The sequence below is a fragment of the Oryza brachyantha genome, chromosome 1 (assembly GCF_000231095.2).
Source record: "Oryza brachyantha chromosome 1, ObraRS2, whole genome shotgun sequence".
Classification (NCBI taxonomy): domain Eukaryota; kingdom Viridiplantae; phylum Streptophyta; class Magnoliopsida; order Poales; family Poaceae; genus Oryza; species Oryza brachyantha.
The window spans coordinates 18,213,695-18,227,961 of record NC_023163.2 but is presented as its reverse complement, the minus strand read 5'-3'; the positions used below and the strand labels follow the sequence as shown (position 1 = coordinate 18,227,961).

General features: G+C 44.2%; 3 protein-coding genes across 3 annotated transcripts; 2 read left to right on the top strand and 1 right to left on the bottom strand.

Annotated features, from left to right (window-relative positions):
* The first annotated feature begins 1,544 nt into the window (after nucleotides 1-1,544).
* LOC102711574 (probable aldo-keto reductase 1) lies at nucleotides 1,545-4,180 on the top strand. The gene is made up of 7 exons (XM_006644310.3): nucleotides 1,545-1,674; nucleotides 1,764-1,931; nucleotides 2,043-2,246; nucleotides 2,367-2,539; nucleotides 2,649-2,745; nucleotides 2,831-2,984; nucleotides 3,722-4,180. The coding sequence occupies exons 1-7, from the start codon at nucleotides 1,609-1,611 to the stop codon at nucleotides 3,916-3,918; spliced, it is 1,059 nt and encodes a 352-aa protein (XP_006644373.2). The 5' UTR covers nucleotides 1,545-1,608; the 3' UTR covers nucleotides 3,919-4,180.
* A 4,562-nt stretch (nucleotides 4,181-8,742) lies between these two features.
* LOC102712772 (ERI1 exoribonuclease 2-like) lies at nucleotides 8,743-9,749 on the top strand. Its single transcript, XM_040523292.1, has one exon. The coding sequence runs from the start codon at nucleotides 8,792-8,794 to the stop codon at nucleotides 9,731-9,733; it is 942 nt and encodes a 313-aa protein (XP_040379226.1). The 5' UTR covers nucleotides 8,743-8,791; the 3' UTR covers nucleotides 9,734-9,749.
* A 137-nt stretch (nucleotides 9,750-9,886) lies between these two features.
* LOC102712492 (psbP domain-containing protein 5, chloroplastic) lies at nucleotides 9,887-13,066 on the bottom strand. The gene is made up of 11 exons (XM_006646042.3): nucleotides 13,026-13,066; nucleotides 12,568-12,761; nucleotides 12,139-12,259; nucleotides 11,964-12,013; nucleotides 11,766-11,833; nucleotides 11,095-11,193; nucleotides 10,946-11,005; nucleotides 10,766-10,825; nucleotides 10,532-10,586; nucleotides 10,394-10,443; nucleotides 9,887-10,269 (listed from the first exon to the last, which is right to left on the bottom strand). The coding sequence occupies exons 1-11, from the start codon at nucleotides 13,064-13,066 to the stop codon at nucleotides 10,171-10,173; spliced, it is 897 nt and encodes a 298-aa protein (XP_006646105.1). The 3' UTR covers nucleotides 9,887-10,170.
* Nucleotides 13,067-14,267: the final 1,201 nt, after the last annotated feature.

Sequence of the window (14,267 nt, the reverse complement as noted above, 5' to 3'; positions counted from 1 at the left end):
GAGACGACGAAGCGATGGCAACCGAAGGGAGGAGACGAGACGAGAGGGGAGAAATTAGAAAAGCTTTTGCTTTGGTTCAAGTCTCCTTTTATTATTATTTTTACCTACTTGTTTCGTATCATTTTTTCCAAAATAAATTTATTTATGTAATGAATTGAATTGAAGTTTATAAAAGCAAAGGAATAAATATATTGAGATAGATAAAATAAAAACTAATTATATTGAGATTTGATAATTTTGAGTGTATTGTGGCCGTTTGGCTTTTATATTGTTACGGGTATCGGGGGTATGATGAGTAAAATAATAAATTTATTTGGTATGGATGCATTATTTTGTTTTCATTGAACGGCGGGTCTCAGGTTGTATGGAACCCAGCCGCATTTTGTTCACTGGCTAGCGGGACCATGCGTAGTGGCCTCATTTGTCAGCCACACCGGTTTTGACAAATTACACCCTACCATTATGCTTATAAGACAAACTATAAATATTTAACTTTATATTTAGAGTTGCTTATTAGATTTTTCATCATAAATTATTTTTAGTTATGCTTTGAGGTCGTTACAAACATATATAATAACTTTTATTTATAAATTATCTTTAGTTATAAATATAACATTTGGTTTTTCACAATCATCCTAGTCAGGTTGGCCTGTAGTACGCTGGAATATAGCTGGCCGGGTCTTCCATGCCTACGCAATCAGTCTACCCTCTCAGGTGGGCCTTTTTCCAAAGTATTAGGGCCAGCCCAAAACTAGATCGGACTTTTTACCAAACTACCGCGTGTAGCCCAAAACTAGAGACATATTTGCAAGCGGGAATAGATATAAAATTTTTACGGTGAAGTGCATCAGCGGTCTCTAAACTTGTGTGCACGTGTCGTCTAGGTCACTGAACTTGTCCGAAGGTGTCATATAGGTCCAAACGGACTCCGATTCGCTCCATCCGCTGACGTGGCATGCCGCGTCTACGTGTTGGTGGTGTCATGTGGGTCCTACATGTCAGTATCTCTCTCCTTCTTATTCTTTTCTCTCCCTTCTCGTAGACGCCACCGTGGCATGCCACATCAGCGGATTAATCGGGTCGGAGCCCGTTTGGACCTATATGACACCCTCGGATAGGTTCGAGGATCCCAAAATATATTTTGAGAGTTCAGGGACCTAGATGACATATCCACATCAGTTTAGGTACCGCTGGTGCACTTCACTCAAACTTTTATACATGTGCTCACGTTGATAAAAAGATAGGCTATGAAAATAAACTACAATAAAAAACAATAAAATCAATTCTCTACTTAAATTTAAATTTTTAATTTTGATATAAGAAAAGCCAAAATAAAAAGGGCGTGATCGTCGATTTGGGGCTACGAAGAAGTGATACGAATTAAATAAAATTGGCAATTTGTGTTCATAACCGAAAGCGAAAAAGTTTTACACTAATTTTTGGTACCGGCGATCGAAATTTCTCATCGTTTTTCCTTTTGGCACTTGACAATGACCGGACACTAATACACAATCACACAAATGCCACAAATATCAAAATAAGCGGGTAGTGCCGAAGTTGGAGAACCGACTCCCATCCCCTTCTCCACTCCACTGCGACCGCGGCGCCATGGAGCAAGCTCCAGCGGCGCCGCCGACGATGCCCCGAGTCAAGCTCGGCACCCAGGGGCTAGAGGTGATGATCGCTCACCGTCGCTCCCGTCCGGTCGCGCTGAATCGCCCGGTGAATTCGATGGATTTGATTTGAGTTCGGCGGCCCTGTAGGTGTCCAAGCTGGGGTTCGGGTGCATGGGGCTCACGGGCGCGTACAACTCGCCGCTCGACGACGACGCCGGCATCGCCGTCGTCCTGCACGCCTTCCGCCGCGGCGTCACCTTCTTCGACACCTCCGACGTGTACGGCCCCCACACCAACGAGGTCCTCCTCGGCAAGGTCGTCGGCTCCTTCCCTTGTCACCTCCCCCCTCGCATAGGTTGGAATCGGATGATGAGATGAGGATGAGCTAACCCCGTCGCTCGCCGCGCCTCCTCTCCGCTTTTCCAGGCGCTGAAGCAGCTGCCGCGGGAGCAGGTGCAGGTGGCCACCAAGTTCGGGATAAGGCGGGGCGCCGACGGCGTGAGCTCCATCTGCGGCCGCCCGGAGTACGTGCGCGCCTGCTGCGAGGCCAGCCTGGGCCGCCTCGGCGTCGACTGCATCGACCTCTACTACCAGCACCGCATCGACACCTCCATCCCCATCGAGGAGACGGTCTCTGCTGCACTCTGCCCCTTTCTTGGTTTCTTCTTCGGCTCTTCCCCCATTCCTCACACACTACACCGTAATTCTTGTACTGCCGAACTGAGAAATCATTTGCTGGAATTGCCATAGATTGGTGAGCTCAAGAAATTGGTGGAGGAGGGGAAGGTGAAGTACATTGGGTTGTCGGAGGCGAGCCCTGACACCATCAGGCGAGCTCACGCCGTGCACCCAGTCACTGCAGTTCAGATGGAATGGTCTCTTTGGGCTCGCGATATTGAACCCGAAATTGTGCCACTCTGCAGGTGAAATCCGCATCACAAGTTTTTTTTTTTTGAACGTAGTGGCATCACAAGTTTTACATACTGATTGATTGCTGATGCAAGAAAACTCATTGTAATCCTTGGGCTCCAGGGAGTTGGGCATTGGAATTGTCCCCTACAGCCCTATTGCCCGCGGTTTTTTTGGAGGGAGAGGAGTGACACAGCAATTGGCAGCTGAATCTAATTTGGTACAAGTCGAAGTGTCATTCCTTGATCTGCAGCATATACTCCTAATCTGTTTACTTAGGTATGAACTTTTTTTATTCTTTCCAGAAAGGACACCCACGATTTTCTGCAGAAAATTTGGAGAAGAACAAGCTTCTTTACCTGAAGATGGAAGAGCTAGCCAAGAAGCACCATTGCAGCCCTGCTCAGCTAGCTCTGGCTTGGGTTCTGCACCAAGGGGATGATGTGGTCCCAATACCAGGTGAATGTTAAAGCAAATACAATAGCAGGTTATAAGCAATGTGGATGAGAGAAAAATGAAAAGTAGTTTTGACACTTATATAAGAGTTAGCTCTACATATGCTCAAAGATAAATGCAATAAATACATAAGTGAGAGAAAAATACGGAAGTAAAATAATATTGCTACCCTTATACCTGGTCTATTATACATGTTAGCGTTGATATGGACTTATAGCTAGTCGTTGGTTGTATCATTAAACTTGCTCTTATAACCCCCATTCAGGCCTGTTCTAATTGATGGCATAGAATGTGAACTTATATGGCCAATGCTTTTCTAAAAAACTTTTTGAGACGAGATGGATATTCCATTTCTCTCCTTTCTCAGATAAAAGTGAAATGTGTACCTCTTAGAAGCCATTGGGTAAGATAAATAAAGAGATAATGTAAATGGAAAAGCATCAAATTTTAATTGTGATCTTCCTTTGTTTTGGAAAAAAAAAACATTTGACATTTTGGCTTAGAAACAAAGGAGAAACGCCATCTTTCAAATGCGCTATTTACTTTTATGCTACATAATGTTAACTTTAAATTTGCAGTGGTGCATTGTTTTACTAAATTGCAACACAAAGTTTATGGCTCCAAAAATGGATCAATTCTACTGTTTGTGTTCTCTAGATGCTTTGTCATTTCAACTTATTGTTTGTGTGCTCTAATAACACCGGCATTAATCACTGGGAAATATTCTGTGCATTTCTCAGGGACAACCAAGACAAAAAACCTAGATGCGAACATTGACTCCTTGAAGGTGAACCTCACGGATGATGACCTGAAAGAAATCTCCAGCCAGATACGCGAAGAAGATGTCGCTGGTGGAAGACAGTATACCTCCTTTCAACAGTATACCTGGAAGTATGCTGACACGCCAAGCCAAGGAAGAAAGTCTGCAAAATACTAGCATAATATGAATAATGCAGCACATATATTGTCTGACTGCCATTTTCTCTGCTTATGTGCCGAATGGTATTAAATATATATAACTGTGAATGTTTTGTGCCTAATAATATACTACCAATAATAAATTACTACACTTCCACTCGCCTTTGAGAACATATAAAGCATGTTTAAGCTTTGTGTGTGTGTGTGCGCGCGCGCGCGCTTGTAATCCTTTTGTAAGTGTAGACTGAGTGAAGTGCTAAGCATGGCTTGTTTGTTTTTTTTTTTTTTTGAAATCACTAAGCATGGTTTGTTACTCTATTGGCTCTATCCTCTATGCTTGTAGTACCATTTTTGTGGTGCAAGCAATCACACGATAGGTACAAGTCTCGTCTCTTCTCCTATAAATAGACCAAATAAAGTCACAACTTAATATGAATCTGCACGAATTAAAAATGCAAGAATGTTCTAACATACTGCTTTCGTCTAAGACTTTCTAGCTTTACCTAAATTAATCAATTAATGGATGTATATAGTTTATGTATATGTTTAGATTCGTCTTACATTGTGAAACGGAGGGAGTAATTGTTTGGGTACACGTATGAAACATAAATACACTATAGACATAATAAGATAAAACCATGCTAGGAGACCTTGTCTGTTAAATGGTCAATGCATAGGATTTTCAAAAAAAATCAATCTTTATTCTGAATGACTTCATATGAACCTTTTATTTATTAAAGTTTTAATTTTGAGTCGAGAAAAAAACAATCAAATTTGAATTGCAAGTTTCAAATTTTGAGTTGAGTGTTTTGAAATATGAGTTGAATGTTTCAAAATTTGAGTTAAAGCTTTTAAGTTTGTGAAAGGTTCAAATTTTGAGTTAAATGTTTCAAAATTTGCATACAAAGTGCATTAGAATTTTCCAAATTTCCTATGAAACTTTCAGTTGAGAAGGTCTAGATTACAATATACTTGAAGTTTAAAAATATTCAGATAAACTATCATCAATGTTTTAATGATCATTCAAACCTATTCAAAATAATTCAAACAGAATAAATTGTAAAACTCAATTCATGAACACGTCTAATTATAAGGCCCATGACCCATTATGAGAGGAGCCTTGCTTGTGCTTCATGTGCACGAAGACGACATGGAAGCATTTTATGGGCGCGCAAGAGCTGATACGACTTAATCTCTTTTTTTTTTCTATACACGTACTTCCTAAATTGCTAAATGGTGTGTTTTTTTTGCTAAACATGTTTTTATGAAAGTTGTTTAAAAAATCAAATTAATCCATTTTTAATATTTACAATAGCTAATATTTAATTAATCATATGCTAATGATATTTCTTTGTTTTGCATGCATCATTAAGTCCAACCTCAGTTTGTGCTACAAGGCTACAACACGCTAGTTCTCTCTAATCAAAAACGAGGGAAGGGGGAAACAATCATAAAAAATGTTTTTTTCCTCTCTAATGGGAAAAACGGAAAACTTGTGAGTGCACGTTTAGGGTTCCTTTGTGCCGAATAGCTTCAAGGCTTTGGCTCGACCTATTAGCACATTTATAAAGTTTGTGGTATGTATGTATTAATTTCTATTCCAAAAGTTTATATGTATGTATATTTTTATGTATAAAGTTTAATTCAGCCAAAGCTAAAATGGGATGCGCTGCTTGCACGTGTGATCATGAGGAGAAGAACTCAGTGATCGTTACGGAGGATCAGAACTCTCGCAGCCCCTTCTCTCGAGGTTCTACCAAGGAGCATGATGAATACGCGTGCGGACAAATGTTGCCTGGAGAGGGTTACGATGTCCTCAAGGATTTGCCCGAGGAAGACTCAACTTCGAGTACAAAGTTAGCGAAAGACCAAACTTTGATGAGTTTCGTCCAAAGATAGAACCCACTCAAGCAAGTATATAGGTCTGACCTACTCGCAAGTGTAATTCCCTACTCCTGTGTTTTGGGCTATGAAAGGACCACTAGTACAACTTTCTTGGTGTTTTTTAAGGTTTACTCCATATCTAAATTGGCCTCCCTTTACATGGCGATGGCATCTCTTTTATACCTCAAGGGACGCCTACAGTGCCAACTATCTCATTGAGAAGAGCTAGGTCTAATCTTGTCCTTACTCCCTTGCTACGAGGGAATTAACGCTGACGTCTGCCACCGCTGCGCTAGCTCATGGTTCCCGAGCACGATGGCGCAAGGTCTTAGGACATGTAAGCACGGGAGTGGCTAAGACATGTCTCAAGCCTGTCGGGTGAACCCCAATCCTATCATGGTGTCTTGTCAAATGCCTTCAGCTCGGTGTAGTGATGAGCATCGTATGACTAGGAGAAGATACGTCGCCCCATCTTCATCCCTAGGGGAGGACGTGGCCACGTAGGTGGTTGCAGTGACTGCCACCTCCTAGTTGCATGCGGGTGTGCTGGAGCCTTGACCCCGCCGTCTTCATCGCATACGTGGAGATGTCAATGTCGAGGTATGCCTGCTTCAAAACCTTGGAGAGGTAGATCTTATATGTATTCATGCTCTCCGTCTTTAAGCATGAGGAGCCAGGATGCGTGGGGGACCAAACCTATTCGGGTCTTAGGCCCCTTTTCCTGTTGTACTTTAAAGTGACAAGGCCTTACAATGCCAACTTGAAGATGGAGTTCTTGTATTCATGATTGGCATGATCTACGATGAGATCCCGATGTTAGGGTGCACCTGGTTGAGCACTTTGAAGATGTGGATCTTGTATGTCTCCATCCTCGTTACCTTTGGAGGATCCGGAGTCAGGGGCGTCGGTCCCCGATGACTTGGCTCACCTAGGTCTGGTACTTTTTGCTTTTGTGTGCCGCTGACATGGTGGGTTGTGGCATGCTTAACCCAGGGAAAAGAGGAACCATGGATCCCAATTCACCGACAATCATTTATTGATCTAAGCCTGCAGCTAGCGCACTTGGTAAGGTGTTGGGTAGGGCTAATACACGAAGCTTCACATATGTTGTGTGTGTGAAAATGCATCACAATAGCCAACAACCCCATGCGTGCAACGTTCAAAAGCACATTCATCCAACGCACAAATAGGGGTCCATGTCACATGAATCTAGCCTAACAAAAAACCCAGCAACGCAAAGATTTTATCCCAAAACGAGTTTATATATTATATATGTCACTTTATGCATAGCACACATCATACATTATAAATTTTGTGTATAAAAAAATTGATATGGATACATTGTAGGTAGAAACAAGTTTAATACATGTAAGCTGCTTGTGATGTATACAAAATTTATACATACTAATTTTATTGTTTAAAAGTTTATACATATAAACTTTATTGCATCATAAAATTTATATATAAAAATTTGAAACGAATTCAGTGTTGCCTTAGCCCATAAAAGAGTTATATACAGTACTTTATACATATATGATTATATATATAGTCTTTATACACAAATGTAAAATTTGTGCATAGAAACATTGTACATATGAATTTTTCTACTTAAGACATGCACAATGCAAATTATGCAATCCACTCAATAGAAGTGATCTTGGGTGCCACTTGGGATGAAATCGCTCTTCCTACAATGCATGCCATTTATGGTGGAAGCACTGAAATTTTAAGTTTCAGTTCATTCCATTTTCATATACCCATTTGTTTGATCTTATTTAAAGTATATGTGCAAATTTATGCACTTAAAGACCTACCAAATGAAAAGTTACTACACTTATATCCAATCCTCCAGCCCCCAACTCCCCACCGACGCCCTCTCCCTCCTCCGAAGTCGTCCTCTCCCTGGCGGCGGTGGCTTCGCTCCCCTCTCCCCCTTCGGTGTCCTCGTCTCCTTGGCGGTGTCTGATCTAGTGCGGGCGGTGGCAAATTGGGTAGGGCGACGCGTGAAGCACGACGGAGATGAATGGAGCCTAGCGACGCGGCTCCAGCCCGGGCGGCGACGGATGGAGCCCGACAACAGCGGCCCTGCAGCAGCGGATCCAATGCGTACTAGTACTAGTACTTCTCTATCCCTCCACCTCTTTGGATTTGGCAGACACATGGCAACGAACTATCCCAACGCGTCGCCTGAGCCTTTGCCCTAGCCACCTCTCTGACAAGCCTTACGAGGCATTTCGTGCCCTTCGCAAGACATGCGCGCTTCCGTGAGGGCATGGTCTACGGCTTGTAGGCACTGCAACTCCGACGTGGTTAGCTGTGGCCACTCGCCATGTCGGACAATTGTGCATGTCCTTATAGACTTTATATAAATAAATCTAAAACAAATTACAAAACAAACTTAGGCTGACCCAAGTGCTAAAGCTCAAAGATAAAAGAGACGCATGAAAAAAATAAAAAGAAAAGCAGAAAAGCACACGAGCTAGGCCGAAAAAGCGAAACCAGCAAAGTCTCTCAAGCAAACTTCTTGCTCTCCGATCGATTCGGTCGGCACGCGAACGCTGGTGCATATCGGACTTTCTGCGCGGCGTTTCCTTCCAGCGAAACCAAAATTTGGGCGATTGCACAAGACGCGCCATGCGATCCGAGATCGACTCCCGTTCGGACAGAAACGTGTACCTGCCCACACCCTTTCATATTACAAAAATAGTTTAGCTATATCTAAATTTATAATTTAATTAATATATATTACTTTTTACATATCTAGATTTATTAGGTTCCATATAAATTGAGCAATACTACTAAAATGCTAGTAATTATGAAACCTAAACATTCTGGGCTGTGCGTACGTGCATGCCACGCACCGCAAGCCCGATCTCCTACTCCGACTTGGGCTCGACCCGCTGCTAGCTATAAAAGCACACGCGCCGGCGGGCCTCCCAGCCCAGCGCGCTGCATCCGGATCGCACCGTACGATTGCTAGATTTACAGGCTAACTCATCCCCGCGATCATGTTCGCCCCGACGTTCCCGGTGGCCGCTCTGCCGGCGGCGGCGGCGCCGCCTCCGCCGCTGCGGCGCGGGAGCAGGCCTTGCGACGAGTTCGACTACTTCGTGGTCATCGACTTCGAGGCGACCTGCGAGAGGGGCAGGCGGATCTACCCGCAGGAGATCATCGAGTTCCCGGCGGTGCTGGTGGACGCCGCCACGGGGCGCCTCGTGTCGGCGTTCCGCGCGTACGTCCGGCCGCGCCACCACCCGCGGCTGAGCGACTTCTGCCGGGAGCTGACCGGGATCAGCCAGGAGGACGTCGACGGCGGGGTGGAGCTCGCCGAGGCGCTGCGCAGGCACGACGAGTGGCTGCAGGAGACCGGGGTCAAGGGCGGCGGCCGGTTCGCCGTCGTCACGTGGAGCGACGCCGACTGCCGCAACATGCTGGACCAGGAGTGCCGCTTCAAGGGCATCGCCAAGCCGGCCTACTTCGACCGCTGGGTCGACCTCAGGGTGCCCTTCGAGGCGGCGTTCGGCGTCGGCGTCGGCGCCGGGCGGCGGGTCAAGCTGCCGGAGGCGGTCCGGGCGGCGGGGCTGCAGTGGACGGGCCGCCAGCACTGCGGCCTCGACGACGCCTGCAACACGGCGCGCCTCCTCGTCGAGCTCATGCGGCGGGGCGTCCCCATCTCCATCACCAGCTCGCTGCCGCCGGCGCCTGAGCCAGCTCAGAAGCAGAAGCAGCAGCAGCAGCAGCAGGAGCCACAGCATCGGCACCCGCAGCAGCTGGTCCCCTGCGGCGCCGCCGCGGTGTGCTGCTACTGCGGCGTGGCGAGCGTCGGAGGACTGATGGCGATGCCGGGGTCGACGCAACGGCGGTGCTTCTACGGCTGCGGCAACTGGACGCCGGCGTCGGGGCCGACGTGCTCCTTCTTTCTCGTGGGCGGCGTAGTGGATTGTCAATAAATTAGCAAGTCTCTGCTGCTAGGTGTTTCTTGTAGAGAAAATATGTAATCACATACAATAGATACTGGCCCTTTTTTTTCATCTTCAGTTTCTCTCTGAATGAAATTCATTCATCATACCATTTTTTTCTCCATCAAAGCTGCTTTTATTTTATTTTTTTCTGGCCTGCTAATGATCTTGTTGTCGTTTTTAACTGAACTGTCTTCTGGAGATCAAACCACACTGGTCGTAATAAGGATTTAAAAGACACGTTTAGTATCTGAACACTGCCGTAAGCAAAGTACTCCGTAAGTTCCTCCTAGGCTTCACTTTGTAGAGCTGAAAACGCAGAACTCACTGAAGCGTCTATTACAGGAAAATACGGTCTAAAATTTTGCTAGTATGTTCCAAGATCACCTAGAAGGAAAAACAGTACAAAGAAGAAAAGAATGGTACTGTCACCAAAATCTCCACGGATCCTTGTAAGGAGGAACATAGTTTTCTGTAGGGGGTAGGAGATGAAATGATGCCACTGTTTTCTGTAAAGAAGGCCCCATCTGCGTACCAGAAGTTGATTAATTGGTCAGAAGCCAAACAAAAACACAGAAGATAGACTGAAAATGTTCCTACTGGAACTGCAACAATGGAAATGAATCAAACACCAGAGCATGCAGAACTCACAGATTCCCACTGCTTGCTGAGAGTGGAAGCATTCAAGGAGTACAGGTAACCTAGTCAAAGAAAAAGGAGAGTGAAAAGAACAATCCTTCGAATTGATGGATCGAATGAATGATCAATATTAGATAAATGAAGTGATACCATCTCGTTCGGCAGTGCAGGCTACGTTATGGCGAAACAGATTTGGTTCCGGTGCCTGAAGAAACAAATATAATCATTAGGAACGGTAAGCTGCCTTGCATCCTTGAATTAACTGACTATCAACCGATTAATACTATAATAGCATGAAAAACTTTAATGAAGTTATTTGCATCATCCTTGTGAATTTGTAAGTACATATATTTATTTTTAAATGTATAAATCCCAGAAACTTACAGATTGTGTAGGAGATTTCCGAACTAGATATTCATAGAACCAGTATGGTTCTCCATCGACCTGCAGATAAAATTCAAGATGTGTAGATGCATGTAAATTGTAGGAAACAAAATCTATTTTGAAAGCATAATTGCATGCATCATGAATATAGAGGTGATTGGCATAACTAATCAAACTCACATCTGAAGAGTGTGCATCAAGGACAGAACTCTCTGTCATGCGTTGGCCGGTCGTCACTTTCTGAAATGGGATATAGTTTGTTGTAGGAATAAAAATTAGACAATTCCACAATCGCATTTCTCCTTTACATGAACACACGAAATAAGTACCAGCGAAGATTTGTCAGCCAAAATGCAATCAGCAACATCTTTTGGATCCCACTTGCTCTTGTCTTTAAAAGGTAGAAAACGTGAATTTGGTGGCCCGATCTGCACCAATCAAATGATGCACATTACCGTGCTGATATATTTATTGTACTGTTCCAACTGATGTGATTCTCATTGATAAGAGTCTTGTCACATGACAACTTGCAGAAATGATAACATCATATCCTAATTACTCACGGAATTCAACTGAATTAGCTAGCATAAACCTAGTATTGCAAATATATGGAGATGGATTTTCAGCACTCGATTGGATATACACTCATTTCTTGCATGTCACTAAATTAGAAACAATTGAAAAAATGATTTCATATGAGACATCACTCCACAAATACAGAAGTTCAAATTCAACTTCTACAAATTGTAACAAAACAAATAAATTAAACTGAAACTAGTATAGCACATTCAAAGTTAAATTTGTTACAATTTGTAGAAGTCGAATTTGAACTTATATGTTTGTGGAGTGATAGATCTCATAGTAATCTATCTTGTATTTTTTTAAATAATAATAACTATTTAAATAACATGCAAGAAACAAGTGGATATTCAACTGAATGATGAAAATACTTTCCCCAAACATCTACATTTTCCAGTACTGCATAGTATTGAGGAGTTACCGAGACTGAGATGACAACGTTATGGATCATGTCAACTCGCTCTGATACAATACGTTGCCGTGCATCAGCTGTATAGAGTTCCAGTCAGTTTGCTTTTATCACAAACCATAAAGGATGTGAAAAGCAGAAGAGCTTGTGCTTAACAAGGTAAAGAAAGAAAGGCATTGCACATTATTGTTTATACCAGAGGCTACTCACGAGATAGTGGTGCAGCAGAGGAATACCGCTCTGGTTTTCTGGATTCTACCCTGGAATAGATAGCAAGTTCCACTCAGATGATCATGGAGAAGGGCAAAACTAACAAAATAAGCCTTGGGGAGAATGAAGAATTAGAAAAATAAATAAAGAAATAAAGAGCACAAAATTGCACTACCATTTGAACTTGAACTTCTTCCGTGGCAATTCAACTGGGTAAAGAAAAGAATATGCATTGATCTGGTCAACTACCGTAGCCATTTTCACATCTTCATCTATCTCGGCAACAGCATGCGAATCTACAGAGTCATCATAGCTCCTGAGCAAAGTACTCACCAACGCATACAAACTGGGTATTTCAAATAGAAGAGAATAGAAGGTGGCACATATCCATCATCCAAGCTATTTCAAACCATTCAGATTCAGGAAATGATAATTTGAACACATGATTTCACACTGAATTTAGAAATGGCACGTCTTAAAATCGCCATAAAATCAGTCATGTACGAATTATCCGATATTAAACCTGTCATTCCCCCAATTTCACCACGCTGGACAGGTAAAGGCAACGGCACGTGATCGAACAGCTCGCCCGATTTCCGCTTACCTGAAACCGGGAGGACGAGCGCGAAGGAAGACACGAGGCCGGACAGCAGCAGGTGCCTCCTCTCCAGCTCCAGCCCGCCGCCCCGCGAACCCGGACGCACGGAGGAAGAGCACGAGACGAGCGCCGCACGGCGTCTCCTCCCCGCCGACGGGGCGGCGCGCCCTCCCGTGCCAGCCGCGCTCCAGCTCCACCTCCTGCTTCCCAGTAAACCCCCAACAAACAATCAGTACACGGTTACCGCAGTTCGCGAGGACGAGGTCGACCATGGGTCGGGGGAGACAGAGCGGACGGCGCGTGCCTGGGGTGGAGCGAGGGCGCGGCGGGGGAGGGAGGAGGGGAGAGAAGAGCCGCCGGCGCCGCGGCCATGGCTGCGTCCTTGCTTGCCACTGGCCTCTCTCGTCGCGGCTTCACTCGGTAGAGTCGAGTAGAGAGTAGAGGGCTGGATTTTCTATCCAAACCTGTTCGTTGAGAAGACGAACTGCAAGCTCGCCACGTACATGGCCTTTTTGGCATAGAAGCCACTAAAATATCACGAAATTGAGCGCGGCGTTTTTTTTTTTCCCATTAATGCAACTGGTGGGGGGAAAACAGCTTAAAAAATCGCGCTAACAACTTTGAAAAATAGAGTTATCCATTCATGACTAACCACACTAACTACAACAAAAGAAATTAAATATTTTAGCTATAATTTATCTATTTTTATTATATACACCAATTTCAATTTAAATTCAGGGACCCATAACAACCTAAATTCACTTTAAAAAACTAAAATAACAAGTGAGCTGTCCCGTCCCCTCATGTATTTTGTTCTAGCTCCATCCCTAACCGCTCTAAAAAACTAAAATAATATTAATCTATTTTAAAAAATTTAAAAAATCATATTAATCTATTTTATATTTTTAAATTACTACGTTTTATGTTTTCCATGTGGAGTAAGTTAACTTACCTCTCCTCTCCACCGAACGTGGCCTCAATCCCCAACTTCTGCTTCGTGGGAGCGCAGGCAAATACAGGGTTTGAAAAATTATTTTTACAAGTTACATTATATCTATATTACAATTTGTATATTTACATTTAATAGTTACATGTAATTACACCACAGTCATAATATATTTACATTTAACGGTCAATAAAATATATATGTAGATAGTTCATATTCATAATACTCCAGTGTGATTTAATCCCTGTATCCCAAAGAGAAAATCTCAGAACATAAGATGGATTATATACACTGGCATGACGCTGGAGAGAAATTGGACATGATGCTACTCTCAAAAATAGTGACGTCTGGTTCGCGTATTGGCACATTTAAAATGTCACTCTCAAGTACGGGGTAACATTTCTTTTGCCATTTTGGCATTTCCAACCAAATAAACTAGGTTTGCCTACACGGTGAGACGGGAATACCCCTAGACAACGCGTCGGTATTGCCACCATGGGCCTCCAGGAGCGACGACGGCGTCACGGAGGCGGAGACGGCGTCACGGAGGCGGAGGCAACGGAGTGGTCAGCTGCCAACGGGGACGTCGAGGGCGAGGCAGCGGCACCAAGACGGGGGCGAGGATGTTGGCGGCGAGGCAGCGGCCGAGCTAGGGGCATGGGGATGGTGGCGAGGCGACGACACCAATGCGGGGGTACAGGGACGTCAGGGGCGACAGGGCCGTCGGGGGCAAGGAGGCAGCACCGAGGCAGGGCAATGG

What these genes read in the sequence shown, in the direction of transcription:
- LOC102711574 (XM_006644310.3), top strand. Translation starts at nt 1,609, where the DNA reads ATGGAGCAAGCTCCAGCGGCGCCGCCGACGATGCCCCGAGTCAAGCTC. An exon ending in ACGAGGTCCTCCTCGGCAAG is followed by an intron (nt 1,932 to 2,042) that starts GTCGTCGGCTCC and finishes CCGCTTTTCCAG; the next exon opens with GCGCTGAAGCAGCTGCCGCG. An exon ending in CCATCCCCATCGAGGAGACG is followed by an intron (nt 2,247 to 2,366) that starts GTCTCTGCTGCA and finishes GAATTGCCATAG; the next exon opens with ATTGGTGAGCTCAAGAAATT.
- LOC102712772 (XM_040523292.1), top strand. Translation starts at nt 8,792, where the DNA reads ATGTTCGCCCCGACGTTCCCGGTGGCCGCTCTGCCGGCGGCGGCGGCG.
- LOC102712492 (XM_006646042.3), bottom strand. Translation starts at nt 13,066, where the DNA reads ATGTACGTGGCGAGCTTGCAGTTCGTCTTCTCAACGAACAG. An exon ending in TTGATGCACACTCTTCAGAT is followed by an intron (nt 10,826 to 10,945) that starts GTGAGTTTGATT and finishes TTTTATCTGCAG; the next exon opens with GTCGATGGAGAACCATACTG. An exon ending in GGAAATCTCCTACACAATCT is followed by an intron (nt 10,587 to 10,765) that starts GTAAGTTTCTGG and finishes TTGTTTCTTCAG; the next exon opens with GCACCGGAACCAAATCTGTT.